This window comes from Acromyrmex echinatior, chromosome 10 (genome assembly GCF_024713525.1).
Source record: "Acromyrmex echinatior isolate Ae372 chromosome 10, ASM2471352v2, whole genome shotgun sequence".
Taxonomy (NCBI): Eukaryota; Metazoa; Arthropoda; class Insecta; order Hymenoptera; family Formicidae; genus Acromyrmex; species Acromyrmex echinatior.
This window is the reverse complement of record NC_141861.1, coordinates 2,089,464-2,108,688: the sequence shown is the minus strand read 5'-3', so window position 1 is coordinate 2,108,688 and position 19,225 is coordinate 2,089,464. Positions and strand designations below refer to the sequence as shown.

At 31.3% G+C, this 19,225-nt stretch overlaps 1 protein-coding gene across 5 annotated transcripts in view; it reads right to left on the bottom strand.

Annotated features, from left to right (window-relative positions):
* Mp (collagen XV/XVIII-type protein multiplexin) overlaps positions 1 to 19,225 on the bottom strand; it is a 303,083-nt gene that overhangs the window by 259,847 nt on the left and 24,011 nt on the right. For all 5 annotated transcript variants that reach the window (XM_087410339.1, XM_011067447.2, XM_087410342.1 and 2 more), the window contains exon 2: positions 12,825 to 12,892. In XM_087410339.1, coding sequence (XP_087266465.1) covers positions 12,825 to 12,892 — 68 coding nt within the window. The remainder of the gene's footprint in view (positions 1 to 12,824; positions 12,893 to 19,225) is intronic.

Sequence of the window (19,225 nt, the reverse complement as noted above, 5' to 3'; positions counted from 1 at the left end):
TCTCGCTCGAGATACATCCCTCGCTTGTTTTACGAGAGCGTCCATCCGAAAACAAGATCGCTGTTCGCTTTTTACTCGCCACTCCTCTCCCTCCTCCCCCGTGTATTCATCCCTGTATGCCATTGGATATGTCGTTAACGTAAAATTGAACGTGAAAAATCGAACCGTTTTATTTCAGTAATTTTGAATTACTGAAAGTAACGAAGCCAAATTTTTATATTTATATGAAAAATATAAGCGAGTCGCGCATCTATGAGAGAACAAAAATATTCAAATAATATATATTTGTGTACAATTAAATATTACGAAACTTAGACAAGTTAAGCTACGCATAAATGTGAAAGCAAAAATCCTTTTTAAATTACCTAATCAGAAGACAGCTTTCATTTATGTTAAATCTTTATTTATTAAATTTAAAATCTTTATATTTTAGTTAACATTGTAAGACATCGAAGTTATCAATTGTCACGACTGACGATTCTCTAATTAGAAATAATTTAATAATTTAATATTTAGAAATAAAGATTTTTGCTAATTTTAATATTTTTTTTGTAGCTTAATTTAGTTAATTTGTTTAAGTTTCGTAACGTTTAACTTTCAGAAAAATTTATGATATAGTACAATTTTGATGGTCGGTGTATCGCATATGTTATTTTTGTTCCCATAAATGTCATCGCGGTACGATTCGTACGACCGATAATTCCTTCAAGCTATAGATATACCGAACAATTTGTCGCGTGGAAATATCGAGGACGAGCGACCGAATTAGAGCTAAAACGAGATATCGCAAAAGAGAGGACAAGTCGCCGAACAATTAAATCCCGTTCTCTGGAAATCGGAAAAGGCTCGTATTTGACTCCGTTCTCTGTTCGTGACTGATAAATTGCACGCGTCACGAAGCGTGGGATGTACGAGCCGGCACGATGGGTTACAACGAGCGAATATCATCATCAAAATTAATGAGCTCATCTATTTGTTCCAATAAATCCACGCGGAACACGAGTGCACGTTCAGTTTATGGAAAAGTTCAATAGAGAATATCAGTTATGACTGGAAATGATAATCGATTATAACCTGATTAACACTAAATATACGTTGAACATATACAAATCAATTTCAATTGTTTTGAAGCGTAAAATCATTTCCGGTTGCCCATTTGATTTCAATTCTGATGAAATCGTTCGATTTGCAAATGGATTGTATTAGATAAGTTTCTCAAGCATGTTTATACGCATTAATTATAATTTCAAATATGACTTATCGTTGATTATCTATTAATTAATTAGTTGTAGCATTAGTTGTACCTATCTATTCATTAATTAGTTGGATATATATCTTCTGTATTCATAAAGAAGAAATATTACATGGCTAGTAAAGTTTCGATAAAATTTTAATTCATTAAGAGCATTAATTCATATTTAAATATAAGCAAATATTAATATTGAATTATATTTGATTTTTATTTTCGAATTTTACTGTACCGTCAGAGAACATTTTATACAAAAGGAATTCGTAATGGATCTCGGAATTAATGGACACTTTCTAGGTACAATATTTTTTTTAAGTGTTAAAGAAAAATATAAATATTCGCTCATATTTACGTGCAAAGCAATTAAATACAATTTAAGATCAAATGATTTTAACGAGCCAGAAAAATTATTTCTTAAGATTATTAAGTACCTTTTATATTATCATAAGCAGATAAATTATTTAAGACTTGAACAAATTACGAAATTATTGTATTTAAATGTATATTATATACTGTCTGTAAAGGAGTTGATTGTTCCTTCTAATTTTATTTTATTTCAGACTAAAAAGAATAATCTTTAGATATTTAAATTTGTAACCATAGAAGAACATAATTCGAATTTGAGTTGGCGCCAAAAGCACTATAGTAGGCGAGGAAGGAGCGTAGAGGGCGTAGCGTGTGAGAGCTCGTATCGATCGAGATCCGAGAGGAATCGAAGTGGACGGAAGATTGTTCGTTAGACATTTTGTAACAGTATTCAAAAAATCACAGTGTATTTGAGCAATAAATTCATTTTCGTTATTCAGTTTAGCCTACCAAAGCCTACCTAACACTGTCTAAATCTGTGAATCAGTGGATAATCAGATTATCTGATTATCCAGTGATATATTTGGTACACTAGGTAATTATTTAAGTTCAACTTAAAAAAAAAGAACATTATAATTAAATCAACAGATTTTGCATGTTAATTCTAATCTTCCAGTACCATACTGGTAAGTCTATAGTGTTAAATTTAACCTAATTTAAGCCACCACTACTCTCATTCAATACATCATTTTTATACTAAACAACGGAGTTGTTAAACTGTTTAAATTTAACTCAATTTGAACTGTTTTAAATTGTTTAATTTCATTGTATTAGTATAAAAAACGATATATTGAATAGGAACAGTGACGATTCAAATTAGGTTAAACTTGTCATTATAGATTTAACAGTGCATTGTACATTGAATTTATATAGCAAGATTAGCTAGATTAGGTTAGCTAGATTAGATTTTACGTTTGATTCGCTAATTATCAGCGGTATACTTAGGACTTATGTCATGATTATTCACAGGTTTAGAGAGTAATAAACGAATTACAGTGGTTACATACTTAACACATAATACCGATCGGTCATGAAAAATTGGTAGTTGTTCGCGAAACAGTTTGTAGGATACGAATGGAGATCCACTGGCTGATAAACTGCAGGATTATGCACGCGCGGGAGACAAGAGGCGGTAGGAACACGTTACAAGTAGGCGATATATTATAAGGTGAGTTAGCTGAAAAGGAAAAAGCCGACGAGATAGAGAAAGAAGCGGGAAAGACGCGTGGAGAGGAGAATAGTGCGGTAGGAGTGAGCTTTGAAATATTTTATACTTTCCGGGCACGCTCCGGGTCCAATATGTCTACCCGGGGCAACAAGCGACTGTATCACGTCTCTGCGATTTTGTATGGTTTTTGCATTCGATCTTTGCCGTGTCGTTTTACGCTTTTGCTACTGCAGGTGCGCTTATAAGCTATGCTTGGTGCATCTTTGTATGTAAGTACTTCAAAAGCAGCGAATAAAATCGAAGTCTTTACAAAATTCTCGTAAATGATATTTTTTAATAAATGACAGATCTCTTAGAAAATAGCGCAAGCAATTCGCACGTAAGAACATCGAATAGCTTATAAGTAATATTTCAGATAGCTTTTAATTTTTTGTAATACAACAATGATTTGTTCTAATTTGTATTTTAATAAAAAGTAACAAAAATACATTGTTTCAGAGTAAAAATTTTTGTATAAAAAATTAAAATTTGTATTAAATTTGTATTAAATATTGAAATATGAAAGAGTATTGCTCTAGTGTGTTTTACAGGTAAAAATAAGAACAAATGTATAAACAAAGGTCTATAGAATCTTTATTAATTTTCACTAATAGTCGCGGTCATAGTTTTAAGCCTATTTTTATTTGCCTTTTACGATTGTTTACTTATTATTGGGGAGGGGTGAGTAAGGCTTCTGCCCATTTTTACAAGTATTTAAAAATGATGAATATAATTTTGTTTTATCAAAATTTTTTTCATTTACAAATTGCATGCAAGATATTTTAATCATTTTTACTTGTAACGATTCTAGTATGGTAATAATCAGGAGCTTTAAAAAAATTGTAATTTAAAAAATGCAAAAATTTAATAGTGTAAAATCTGATAGGATGAAATAACAGAATTTATTATATAGTTATTGTTAAATTATTACAAGTATCTTTTGTTAATTGCAAATATCTCAATAATTTGTAGTATTCGTATTTAATGGTAACGAATTATTGTATATAACGATTACACATTTATCATGTGACTAGTCGAGATATTCAAGTTATTAATATCCATTATTAACTACATTCCCAACGATGACGTTACCTAGAAGCATCATCTAGAAAATACGAGTCAACATTAAATAAAGTACAATAAAACGTACGTGCACTATGCTTAGTCATTACGGGTTAAGATCATGGATATGATTTCATTGAGATGCGATCAAAACGTCCTTCGCGACTCATTAAATGGCGCTTCATCAGTTGAGTTTACAATTAAGACCGAGTCATGCATTGTGAATTTTATGTAATCAAATATTTCATCAGGTTTTAAAATGAGTAATTTATACTTATCTAAAATCCAATGAACATACAAATAGTCAATATTTTACATATAATACATGTAACATGTGTGTCAGACATTATTTTCTAATGACTCACGAAAGTATCTCAAATGCTTTTGTTTAACGATAAAATAATATTAGGGTAAACTTCGATAAGATGGTTATTTTTAAAATACAAAACACATACTTTAATTTTTATTATCTTTAATAGTATTAATTATCTTTTCCGTATATGTAGCGGAAGATACACTATCAAAAATAACAAAAATTAAAATAGGATTTTTTTGCGCATTTTAAAGATGTCTTCTTATCCAAATTTACTATACGCCGAATATCTAGAAATTTTTAATGAAATTTGGAAATTAACTAATAATGAGAGAGAGAGAGAGAGAGAGAGAGAGAGAGAGAGAGAGAGAGAGAGAGAATAAAATAAAGACATATCTGTCATTCTCACGTTACAGAATGACGTTTATTCTCGAGAACTCGATTGCGGATCGATTTAACGTACTAATAAAACTGATAATAGAGACGCAGGCAAAATCGAACGTGCGAATCACCGATGAACGTGGTTTATTGTGTCATGAAGTCTGTACATGTGTGGCAAATAAGGACATGCTCGAGAACTTATCGATGATTGATGAGTCATGGCGGATCATTGGATTCAAACGCGATTACGATGCGAGCACGTACGTACGCTTTGATCGAAGCATATTATACGTCCGGCATGCCTCCAAAAAGAAATCCAACACTTCTCGTGACGATATTATAACGTTTCGGCGCCTTATATGTCTGCCTTCATTTTAACTTATCATGCACATCATCGAGCACTATACCGGATCTTTTTTATATACTGTCCGACATGTTAATTAATTGCCACTTGCTCATCCATTAAAACGATAAAGGAGACTTTGAAATTCTGCCAAGACTAATTTATCCGAGACTTCTTTTTAGAAAGTATATGTACAATATATACGCAGGTATTAGAAAATAGAATCTTCTTATAAAAATTATGTTTAATATTCTGCAGCTTTTAAAAAATTACACTTGGATAAAATAAATTTTCGAAACAATAAAGTTTGATACGAGATATGTATATCTATCTAAAAATTTGTGATTAATTATATAATTTTATATAATTCTCTTACTCAATTGATTTATTCTCGGTATAATTTCGTATTATAATTAATTCTATACAATTATCATATTACAATATATTAGCGAAAAAGCTTTAATCGTCTGGGGGAATTCCAAATAAAATTCAGATAAAATACAACCACATATGTTTATATTATTTATATTATATATCGTTAATAGAAAAGGACGCAAGTAAAAAATTAGCATTTTTGAAATAACAAAAGAAAATTGACCCTTCAAAATGATACATTTTTCTGAAAAAACGACACAATAATTTTGAGATAATGCGACTTTTTTATCAACGCAGCGATATATTTAATTCATAATATTTTCGATTAATATAAATAATAACATAAACAGAATTTTACAGCTAGTTTAGTTTATTCTGTACGGAAGTCATATTTAATATTTATATTCCTAATCATTTATAAGCATTGCCTGGAATCTTATCACAAACATCTATCACGGCTAAACCTAAATTACCGAACGGAAATAGAACTTTTTAACAGCAAGACACGATCAAACAGATGAAATAAAATTTTAACAGTCTGCGGCACGCCTTAATTTCGCTTTCGTTCTTGAAAATGGAAGGTAGAAAATAAACCATGAACGTTCGCGTTTCCTAGACTTTTAACTGCTCGCAGATCGCGGTCTCATAAATTTTAATCGCGCAAACGTCTCTCATCTGTTTTTAGAAAATTAGACTATCCGTCGCTCTTGTGCGACGATATGCGCTGTCTAGGATTCCTTTATTTTCCATAATATCAAACCCAATATTTTTCTTTTATTAGCTCAGCTTCATGGCTGCTTTTCTCTAGAATATGCTGAATAGAACATTGATAACATGAATAAAAGCAGCAGACACAAATTGTCTTGTGAAAATTTTTCTCATAAATATTTTCAGTTTGTAACATCATTTTAAATACGTGTCTAATATCATTAAATATATTTTTTTATAATACATATGTAGATATATATGTAATAGAAAAATTAATTTTTACATATAATTTGTGCAGAAACATTTTGAATTTCATGATGAAGAAATTTAGCAATAACAAACGACAGTTTTATTATTAATTTTAAAATTTATTGTTTTTACTGTAGTTTTTTTTATGTCTATACTTATTACTTTTTAAGTATATCAATTTCTAAACAGAAGCAATGGTTTTTAAGCTAGATATAAAATAGACAGATATAAAATAATTTATAATAATTGGATTGTCAAAATAATTATGCAGAAGGCAGAGTGTTTTAAATATCAATATTGCTTCAGTTTTCTACATAATTATTTTGATAGTTCAAATAAAATTATTTTCAGATCTGTATCTAGTTAAATTTTTGGATACTTCAGCAGAATTTTTTTTCTCGTGTATTTTTTAAACTTTTAAAGATTCAAAGTAATTTCTCGCATGATTTTATTATAATACTAAGTATTTACGTTTATCTATAAAAATTCGTTGCAATATACACACAACTGGAAACACGGTAGTGTCTCGGCGCTAATAATTTTTAACATGTAGTATTACAGAGCTTTGCGAATCAAAGTTATTATTTTCACAATCGAACACGACTATAGTTGGATACTGTTTGAATCCACGACAAAGTTATTTCTGTCACAAATACTAGATTCGATTTTATCGCTCTATCTTTAATAACATATGTCCTGAACCACGAAGACAAGCGCGATGGAGAGGATCTCGAGTACAAGCGCATCGCGAAAGAGAAAACAATGCTTTTCTTGATTCGTCGCGATCTTCTTCGATATAAGGGAATAAAAGGACTGTTTAAAGCTATATATATATATACATATACATATATAAGAAATGTTTTCCACAGAATAAATCTGCGCGCGGAGCCGCACAATAAAACGCATTTATCCTTGCCTCGAGATAAATTTGTGGAAATTGGATTTGAACGCCGCGCACGATTTCCATCCGCTTTAGGAAACGCGTTTAATTTTGCAGCTTTTTGTATGTGTGTGTGTGTGTGAGAGAGAGAGAGAGAGAGAGAGAGAGAGAGAAAGTGAGAGAAAGAGGAAGAGATCGCGTGCGCGGTCGACAAGTAAAAATGGGGAACACGATTCTCCGTCGGTATTATACATCGCACTGAAGATTATTTCCGCGAATCCCGTAATCTCGCATCACTGTAAAACAAACGAAATATCACATGGTTACGATAAAATTTCTAGTCGCGAGCAGATTTTAAGTTGATACAAAAATCATGTCGTGCTTCGTGTCGTGGATGTCATCCCTTCGATTCGGTTCGCGGACCCTATTCAATCTGTCATCAGAACAAAAATTGGCCATCTTTATGGTTGCATATCGCGGTCGATTGCTCTACCCGTGGTGAACAGTCGAATGCTCGCACGTTCGCGAATCGCTCTATCGGAATCACGCGACCGTAAATCAGTCGAAGAATGCACATTGCCAATTTATTCTGTTTCTATCGTTCATATTGCAATGCCATAACGTTTATTCATTTGATTAATACGAATCACGGGTATTATGAACCTAATTATTCACTTGTTACTGTGCCGTTCTGTTTATAGACAAGAAGTGAAATAGATCAGTGAATGGTTCAATTAAACAAAATAATAAGATGTAATGCAAAATATTATTTCTCTGGGTCGACTAAATCAGTATTGGAATACAGCGGATTTATTTCCTAACAAGGGAAAAAATATATAAAGATCAAAATAATATTACATTCATTTTAATAATATCTTACAATTTCAGGCAAACGAGAATTTGAAACTTAAATTTATATATAGATATATATATAAAATAAACACACATATATGTACGCACATATTAGCTTTTTAAAAATATATTATCTCAATATAAAATTATAACTAACGAAATTATTTATAATTAAAAAAATTCCCATTAATATTGATATATTTATTTTATATTCTCAAACTCCACTTTTTTTCTTTACATTAAAAGTGGAATATCTCATAAAATTAAGTTTTCCAGAAAAGGGGAAACAACTATTTTTGAAAAAACAAAATTATTGATTAATCAAACAATATCGACAAAAAGAATATATTTTTGATAAATATATTAAATGTCATTTTCGATATCCTTAAAATAATCAATCTTTTTTAGTTGTGCTTTCTTTTAAGCACCCATTTTAAGTTCTGATAATTTTGACGATTGTTTATGAATTACCTAAATTAGTTTACGTTAGTCAAAACCTCAAGTAGAACACAGAGTCATAATAAAGTCATAATAATAGAAAATCATAATCATAGGACGTCATTTGATATACAAAAATGAACTTATAACAAATAAGGAGCATGATGATGCTCTTATGATATTATTATGATTTCTGTGTTCTACTTGGAACTGTCTAACAAGACTTAAGGCGATATTCAAAGATGACTTCATAGTTTCCATAAGTAGTACGAACATTGTTGGAAACATATTGTCTCTAAGGGGAATTACTTTGAAGGACAATAAAGAACATTTATATATTAATTAAGTGGTGTTTATTTTGTCATAAGATTCACCGAACTTTATTGTCACATTATGTATTATAGATGTATAAATAAGTTCCCGCGGTCAACTTCAAATACCGATGACAATAATGCATTTAAATTTCTGCGCCAAATTATTTTTCCATTAGTAAAGTCAACTAATTTGCATTTTGAAGGCATTTTAAAATAATAAGAATTCGTAGTTGGACAATTAATTACATTTTTAATTTCATGAAAATGAACGCTGAAAAGATGCATATTCTGCATTTGTACGTTTCACCATTTTTATTACGGTAAAAACCGCCGCTGAAACAACCAGAATAATTTACGCAACTTATGGAAACAATATTGTGTTGAAAAGAACGTGCCAAGAGATTGGTTTAAAAGATTTAAAAGTGATGATTTTTTAATGTGAACGATAAATCGCGCTGTGAAACTTTCCTTCACCGCACCCATATGCTGTGTGATAGATGACAAAAAGTAATATTGTAGATTCGAAAGATAAATACTTCGAAAGGTAATTTGATTTTACTTTAACTTTTTTTTGTTTACATCGTTTCTTTTATATTAATACATACATTTAAAAAATTGCAGGAGCTTTATGTACTTTATATATTACGCATAAAGATACCTTCAAACAGGAAAATTCATTTCTAAAAAATATCGTATAAATAAATATATAGATAAATATCGTATAGATAAATATTGTAAAAAAGAATGAAATAGTTATATTTTTTTTTATTCTTCCTGCAATTTAACTGATGTAAACGGTGTTCGATTCTGCTTCGTGCGATCTCTTGAACCATATAATACAGAAATTCGCGAACCATCCAGACCATGGAACCACCGGCGATCCCTTCGAGGAGAACTTACGAGGGTGATCCATAAGAACATAGCGGTAGGCGGCCCGAAAAATTCTCATTTCTACATCGCCGCGCAATCGCGTTGATCGACGAGCGGCCGTTAAATATTGACGAGGTAAATGTAAAAAGTAGTGGTTTCCGCGGGAAACGGAACGGGGTGGATACAAATGAGGCTGCGGGGATGAGCAGCGTTATCTCGTATCCTGCGGGAGCTATTCGTCCCGGGGCCGCCCCTTTCTCCATCCTGTGCCACCGGCCCTCCCTCCTTACTATCGCCACCCCCCGGCAACCCCTTTGCAGCCCCCTTGCATCCGTTTCTGATAAGCGAAGCATGGAACCCCCCCTCCCCCACCCCCCGTCATGGACTGATTCTTCGATAGTAACTCGCAGAGATCGTAATTGTTGCGATCTTCAAGCGAGCGCGAAAAAGTACTAAGGGAAGAAACGAAACACACGAGTGACTTTCGCAGGGAATGCGATGTGAATAAGTAACTTTTTAATATATCACGCAAGAGTAAACGCAAACTAAAATCTTGTGTTAATTCGTTCTTATTACGACGAGGCAAAGTGGTAGCGTCGTTCCTGTCGTTTTATTATTCTTAATCAAAACCGTCGGCGCTAGATTAAATTTTCTTTGCGTTTGCGGAACGACGCCGCGGGTTATGAGATCCTTGTGAAAGAAACGAGGACGAAAGACGCGATAATAATAATCGTCGCATTTCAAAAGAAGACAGTAGACTAATTATGCTCAAAGACACTACTTTATTAACTCGTCCCCGAGACTCGGATGATTCATCTGACGCTTCTTAACGTTTCTCGTGGCGACGTCGATGAGGATTTCATAACTAAAAGAGACACTACTTTTATTAATTATTATTGTTATTATTACATGAAGGTTACCCAGATCGCTATACTTTTAATGACAAATATAATTTGTATCTATTTTTGTCATGTGGTTTTTTTCGTACTCGGATTATTTACTAATCAAATTAAAAATGTATTTCGTTATCTAAAATTTTGACCTGTCGCATGAGTAAGAGTAGATAGAAGTAAATAGATAAATTGGAGCAGTTCTAAGGAGTGCGAGAACACGCGAGATTACGGGATTGCGGCATGTCGGACCATACGTCGGCTTTACTACTGCAGAAGTGAGCAACTGGCGGTTCTCTTGTCAGGAAGGGGAAGTGAAAAATCCTTCAGATTCCCTCAGGAATCGTCGAGGTATCCTTATAAAACTGGCAGATTAGAGTGAGACGTGACGAGAGCGCAGAATCCGCTCTGAGTATTAAGAATTTCGACGATGCGAACGGTACGCATTATAAAATTCGTCAGTTACGTCTACACATGGTTAAAATTTGATCAAATGTATGTATTATTAGAAAAATAAAAAGAATGATTTTGTTGAAATATCTAAAAGTTTAGATAGATACAGATTTGAAAGTAATTTTGTGGAGTATCAAAATAATTATGTAGGAAATTCGAGCATGATGGACAATGCTGCAAAAAGTTTTGACATTTTAACAACCAGCTTGGGCGTCCTACATAATTATTTTAATAATTAATTCAACAAAATTATTTTCAAAATTATTTGCATCTGTAAATAAATTTTTAGATACTTTAGCGAAACTATTCTTTCTGTACAGGTTATTAAATATCGGAAAACAACTCAATCAATTTAATCTGTAAGATCTCCGTTTTAAATACAATAAAATTAGCATAAGAAAGCAATTTAATATGTCAAACTCGTGAGAAATGTAGGTCGGATTGTAAACTGTATTGCATCATGCATTTTTCAAGTAGCTTCAAAGTATTTTCCGAACCCGATACAAAAGCCATTTATGCACGTCAAATAATTAATCAGTTATTGATAGCGATATAATAATAATAGTAATATTTAAAATGATATTTTAATAATAGTAATACTTATACATTATAATTTTATGAACATTAAACTTTAGCAATAAGAAATGTTAATAATAGAGGAAAGGATCAATTACAACTGATGTATTTTTATACATTGCGCATAATGATTATTATAAAGTAAATTTTTTATATTTATAAAGTAAATTTTCAGATTGATAAAAAGCTTAGAAATTTCGTGTGTGTAACTTCATACAATTGAATCTTTTTCCAAAAAGAATAGGATCGATTGCTTTCAGTGCGAACTAAGAGAAATGGAAACGAATAGTGGGCGTTGCAAAGGTTAAAAACAAATCACTCGATCGTTACAGTCAACAGAATTACGTTTATCAACATAAATTGTCCAATTCACTGTTTCACTTTACTTTTTCAACTTACTTCTAAAAAGAAATATCACGCGCTTGAAATGCACACAAAGCTACAAAAAGTTATTGCAACGTGGAAGTTACTTGGAGAGAGAATGATAAATAATATCCAAAATATATAGAATTGAGTATAATTCCTATAAAGTGTGTATTTATGACGTACGAATGACATAAAAAAAAAGAATTTACTCGAGCTAATTTCAATTTACTATTCACATTTGATACTTATTAATAAGTAATGTTATACATAAATATATCGTTTTCTTATCTCGTCCCAACTCGAAAAGGATAATTTTTTTTTTAAGTATTATCAGACAAACATTTAAAAAATGACATTTAATTATATTAAGAATATAATCTTTTTGCCAGCATTATTTAATTAATAATTTACAATATAATAATAATTTTCTGTCAAGTTAAATAACAGTTTTTCCCTCTTTCTGTAAAACTTAATTTTTTGAACCATATCACTTTCAAAGTAAGGGAGCGATGTGTGTTCGATAACATTGTGATGTATAATACATAATTAAAATTATCACGTACGACACTTTAGACGTAACATATGCATATAGATTGATGCATATCCACGACAATTTGTTCGCCTTATCGCCTGATATCATTATTCATCGCTTGACTAAATACATTCCGTACTTAACGTAGTAATAAATCACCACCAGTCACGTAAGGCGAATCGTTGCCGCGAGCGCGGAAATAGCGTAGTCGAGTAAAAAAGCTGCTAAATATTCGCGCGAGATATCTCGCTCGGGAAGGAGAGAATCCTCCAGAGAGAATATTGCAGCGCGGATCGTCAGTGAATGAGACAACCGAAAGGACAGGGACGTACAAATGGTTGCGAAATCCCCACGAGAGTCGTGGGTCCATTAGCGTTGAAATCAACTTCATGAAACTCACCCTTCCCGCTGAAGAAGTCAGCACGGCTGCACATCGCGCATAGCGCAGCGGAGATCACCAGTAACGACCTGAAAACAATTATATTTCTCTTATCATTAATCATAGTAGTTTCTTGTGGCTTCATGGTTTCATAAATGTTCGATAAAAGCTAATTGAGTAATGTAGTGTGTGAAGTTTATAGTTGAAAGAAGTGACGTTATACTTGATAAAGCTTTAGATAGGCATCAGTCAATTCAATAAATGAATTGACCACTAGAAAAAAAATGAAATGTGTTAAGTAATTTTTTTAATTTATAATGAACAACATAAATAATATCTCTTACTTCGAAAGTAACACAATTTAAAAAATGTGATTTTTGAGTTATTACCATGAGTTAAGTAAAGATTGCTCTATCAATCATCAAAAGCAAGCTAATTTAATTAATTTTACAATTCGTCAAATAACACTTGTATCGTTCTTAAGGTTTTCAAAGATATCATACTTTTTAAGAATGACACATTTTGAGTCGAATCGCTTTTGTGAAAAGGAGTCTTTTACAGAGAACATTTAGAGATAAGACAAGTTTGGTGATCGAAGTTTGAAGAAGAAATTGTTTTATTTTAAATTTAGTCAGTTTAACTAATTAAGATAATTATATACTGCTGATGATATTTCAAGTTATATCATTTTTAATGAATTATTCTAAATTTGTTATAATTTTTCAGGATATCAAATTATCAACTCAAAAAGGATGATTTTAAGGGGTATAAAACGAAAATAACAAAAATAATATTTTGATCATATTTTTAAGAACTTTTTTTTTGCTAATATTATTTGATTAGTCAATAATTTTCTGTAAAGTTGAAAAATAGTTTTCTTCTTTTTCTAGAAAAACTTAATATTTTTAATTGCGTTTAAAATAAGGGATATATATATATATATATGAAATATTATAACGAGTGTGATATAATATTAAATAAATAATAAATAGAGAAATAACTACATAATTATTCAAAGAACTTAAATACAGTTGCGTAAGTATTGAAACTTTGACATTTTTCGCAATTTGTTGAAATTGCAAAAAATTAAACATATAAATGTTCGTACTGAAAATTGTTAGTATTAAATTGAGAGGAACGTAAATCGTTTCACGATAAGACACACATCGTGTGAAGGAGAATACCGTCGACTATCAAAAACAGGGCAGGCGTACCCTATGACTTTCATTATTTTGGCATTATTGTCGAGGGTAAAGTGGCAACTAATACTAATTAAATAAAGATGGCAAACGAAATGTCGAGAACTGTTACAGAGAGGACGATTAAAAACAAAGGCGGAGGGCGATAGTCTTCTAAAAGATAAGGCCGGTGCTACAAAAGCTACGTGATCCCATGGAAGAAAGGCAATGAAATTAGCGCTAGAGCGATTCGAAATAACAGCGTCGCTCCCAAGCGGGGACAATAGGGATGCACTAGTTGCAGCATAACCAAGTTACGCGATACGCCGGATCAAGAGAAGTGGCCTTCGGTATTATGCCAAGCTTTACTTTGACACCCTCACGCTCTTTTGTAAAAGATGAAGCACGTGATCACGACTTTGTTGTGATGAGTTAGTTCTTGCTGAATAGGATGGCAATTTAGTTTAATATAACTTTACCTGTTTGCGCATCACCTTTAATTTAATGCAACGTAAATTATATCAGCTGTCCCATTTATTTAGAGTTTCCACGAAATTTTATTTTTGTTCTTCCCCTTTCTCCGGTTATATAAAAATCTTGATCATAAATATAAAGCATCTTTGATTTGCATTTTCTTGGAAAATAAGTGTTAATTAAAAGCCAAAGGAGGACTAAATATTCATATTTTATTATAAAATTAAAAATATAAAATGAAATTGTTATAAAAACACGAAATGAATGATTTAACTCAAATATCTAAAACTTTAGCTAGATACAGGTCATAAAATAATTTTGTTGAACTATCAATATAATTATGTAAGACGTTCAAGCTAATTGCTAGAATATAATAATTTTTTGCAACATTGCTTCTTGCTTGAGTTTTCTAGTCCAATAAAATTATTTTCAGATCTGTATGTAATTAAATTTTTAAGTATTTCAGAAAAATTGTTTTTATCATGTAAATATTATTTCTCAATAAAACTTCTTTAATTTAATTTTCGTTCGATATGGAATATTTACATCAATTTGTAGGATATTTTCATACTTATGAAAGTTGTGTTTACTGTCGCAATCAATTTGTTACAAATTATTAATACGTTTATTCTAATAATAATAACGTATTAAATTAATCAAAGAAAAGATTAATCTCGTTGACTGATTTCGTAGTTCATAATATTCTCCAATATTCTCTATTCTATCATTACAGCATAAAATAACATGCTTTGGTTCAACCATTTTTATAAGTTATTCAGTACACCGCACCTTCTGCGTGACTCGTGGAAACGTAGATCACGAGTCGTTTGTCTACGCGGAATAAATCTCGATCCATTTTTCTCTCTCTCTTTTTTTTTCTCTCTTTCTCCCTTTCCCCGTATTATTTCCCGACTAGACTAAGGTCAGTGGAACATGAGGAACTCGGTAAGTGTGACAGGCATTTGCATCTTGGCTTGCACAACAGTCGATGCGCATGTGGGGCGTAGTCGGTTCGTCGATCGTGATTCACGATCAAGAATTCCTCGACTTGCGCAACAATCACGAACACGAGGACAGCCGTGCCCGTCGATTTCGATTTCCATTTAACAAGGCCGTCGACCCCGCCTCCTCTCCCTTTCGCATTCAACAGGCATATGTTGACAAACGATTAAATTATCGACACGACCGAAGTAATCGACAAACTCGCATTCTGCATAATGTATATGAATGTCGAATACATATATATTATATATATATATATGTATATATGTATTATTGAAGCTATATCATTGCTCGCTATCATAATATTCGGAAACGTGTTGATCTATAAAATAAGGAATACTAATTGTTAGAATATAAAACCTTTTTGTAGCATTGCCTATCATGCTTAAAATTCCTACATAATTATTTTAATGGTCCAAAATCTTTTTTCCGATTTATAACTTATTTTCTGATCTCTAGATACTTCAACAAAATTGTTCCTTCTGTGTAAAGAAACGTTTCAAAAATATTTTGGCTATTAAAAATATTTTATTATAATATTTTATCATAACGCAATTTTTCTTCTGACAAATTAAAGATTTAATTATTAGGGCCAAGTATAATAAGATACTTTTTAATAAATATTAATTTAATCATATAAAGTAAACAACACATACTGGAAGAGATGTATAATATATCACATGAAATATTTGCAAACTGAATTTTTATCATTTTAATGTATCAAGAATTTAAAATATAAACAGTTATGCAGTATATTTTATCTCATGGATTTGATAAATATATATTCTCGTTAATAAATCTAATGTAGAAATTCATTTCGCGTGAAAGTGGATTAAACATTAATCTTGTATGAAAAAGATGGAGCTGTCGATCAAACTACTATGAAAATATCAGTCTTTGAAATATTTTTATTGAGTAACGAATCGATGCAGCAATAATCTCCGTAGCTAAGCTGTTTAGAAAAACGTGTCACGATTATCCCGAGAGATCTCGATTGCTTTTCGCAAGGTCATTAAATATTTTTAAAGTCTCATACAAATTTCATGAGAGCCCACTGCTTTTATAGAAGTTTAAGAGGTTACGCCGACTTTCGTTGGAGTTTATGACGTTTTATAAGGTCTCGTGAAATTTCCGAGGTTTCGTAGGAAGTAAGGATTTTGCGGAGCGTAAAACTTTTCGCAGTCTGTAAATATTGCATGTCTTCGCTAAGCTCCATCCCGGTAAATACCACACAATTAAATATTGAGAATTTCAAAGATAATATTTCGATGATGCAAGAAAATATGATAACTCAAGCCGATACGAGACATAATACTAAAAAATAGTTAACAAAATAACTTTATTATCCTTTATAAACTTGTCCCGGACACTCGTTACACGTCAATTTCACGCGAGAGTGACTAGCTATTCGTGCATGTAATCGAAACATTGATAGAAATATATCAGACACAATTGAAGGATCTATTTTTAGCGACAGATTTTCTGTTCGTACACTTACTAAACGTGTGAATGCACTCGATGAGGTCATTGTTCTATTAATTTCTTGATTAGGTATATGAAAAGATATAGCGACGATTGACATTTTCTAGAAAAATGTATGCAACGATCTAAAATTTCCACGATTAAAAATTATTTATTTGAAAAATATTTATTAAAATAGCCGTGCAACAAATAATTTTAATATCAAAATAATTATTTTTATCATTATATTATGGCTACATTAATTACCACAGTTTTAATTTCTTTTTCAAAAATAAGATGTACATGAGATCAATTTGACGGTTGAAGTATTTTTTTGCAGATTTCCTGTAATTATCAATTAACATTTTGCAATACATATCCACAGTATATAAACATTGTATAAAGTGTTAACACGTATCCGTAATAAATAGATAAAGAAAATTAATTATTATAATTTATTATTATTATGATAATTTTATTATTTTTCCTCTAAGTTACGAAACAAGTACTAAAATTATAATGATATAATTATTATCGCTAAATGATTAAGACTGACGTGAATGTCTCTGATTCGCGTAATCTTGCGTTACGCTGCGCTTTATATTTCCTTTGATAAGAGAGTATCGGTTTCTTGTGCGTGACATCAACGAAAGCACCACAAAAAGAAGTAACTTCTTGTAGGAAAAAGTGGAATAAATCTCAATGCGGACGGAAAGTGGCCGTAAAAGAAAGAGTAGCAGAGAACCGCAGAACGATAGTGTCAAGATGATAATCGTGGCTGCTCGTTTGAATAATATATAATGTGATATATACCTATTTATAAGCGCGTAAATTTTTCATTCTCTTATCTCTCGAGATTTAGCAATTTCGAAAGAGACAGAGAGTACCTACCAAGCTTTTATAAGCCGCGCAAGTGTATGAAATTTGCATTTTTAATTCGACAAAACTTATACTTGATATTGGAAAAATTTAATTATATAGATATAAAATTTAATATTGACATGAAAATAAATTACAAATGTAAAACTTAATTATAGAAATTTAATTTTTATTTTAGCAGTGTACCAAGATTGTTTCCGTTAATTGAAAAATTTGGAGGAATTAAATCACACAGACAGAACGAATTTTATTAAAATATCTAAAAATTCTTACCTATAAATATAAATCCGAAAATAATTTTGTCAAAACTTTTTGCGTTACTGTCATCAATATTTAAGCATTCTACATTATTTGGCTGCCCCAATAAAATTATTTTCAGATCTGTATCTAACTATTTTTAAATATTTTAACAAGTCTGTTCTTTCCGCGCTTATTACATATAAATTTTTTATGCAAATTATAATCTAAATTTTTTTAGCGGTTAAGGAACTGACGATTTATAGATATATTATTATTGTTACAGACATAATAATAATAATAAAACAATTGTCTAGATTATAAGATTCTTTTTTCGCTCGATTCTCAAATGAATAATAAAGTTAATGATTTTTTTGTGTGTAGAATTACGTAAATATTATTTTTATTAAAACGAATTAAATTACAAAGACAAAATTGAAATTTTGCAATATTCTTAATAATAATGTGTTGATGCGTGTAATTTTCGCAAATGTTGAAGCAACTTGAGTAGCAGTTTACAGAATTTATCGCTGCTGCAGGATAAGTAAGCCTCTCTGTAACAACGGGACAATTCACGAAATGAGAATGTGGAGGTTCTATCACCGACGATAATGACAACGAATGACGACACTCCATTAACCTAGTGGCCTGAGTGGCGATATAAAAGGGAATTAAAAGAGCCGGGTTCGATCCAATGGAAGCTTCGGAACACGTGTACCGGGTGGCGGTGGAATAATTAAGCTAGACGACGACAACGACGACGTCAAGGAGATCGTTAATGAAGCGATGTACCGAAGACTCTTGCAAGTCGACGAAATTCTCGAAGGAAACTCGGAAAGAACAGATGATACCGGTGTGACATATATATATAGAATGGAGGAAGCTCTGTTAATGAGTTAACCTTGCCTCAAGGCAAGCTGTTCGCGATGAATACATTGATTTATATTTTATAAGAATAGCCAAGTTTCTAAAGTTCATCGAAAACTTTTTATATTTATACAATGTTTTATACTTAGTTACATAACGACGTAAAAATTTATGCAGATTTTTTTTTATAATCCATGTTATATATTTTTTATTATCTATAATGAACTTGGGATTTCTGGGCAACTAGGCAAAACATTTTATTTTCTTTTTTCAAAATGTTAAAAAAAAATTTACTTAAGATACCCCGGACATCCTGGTCGATTG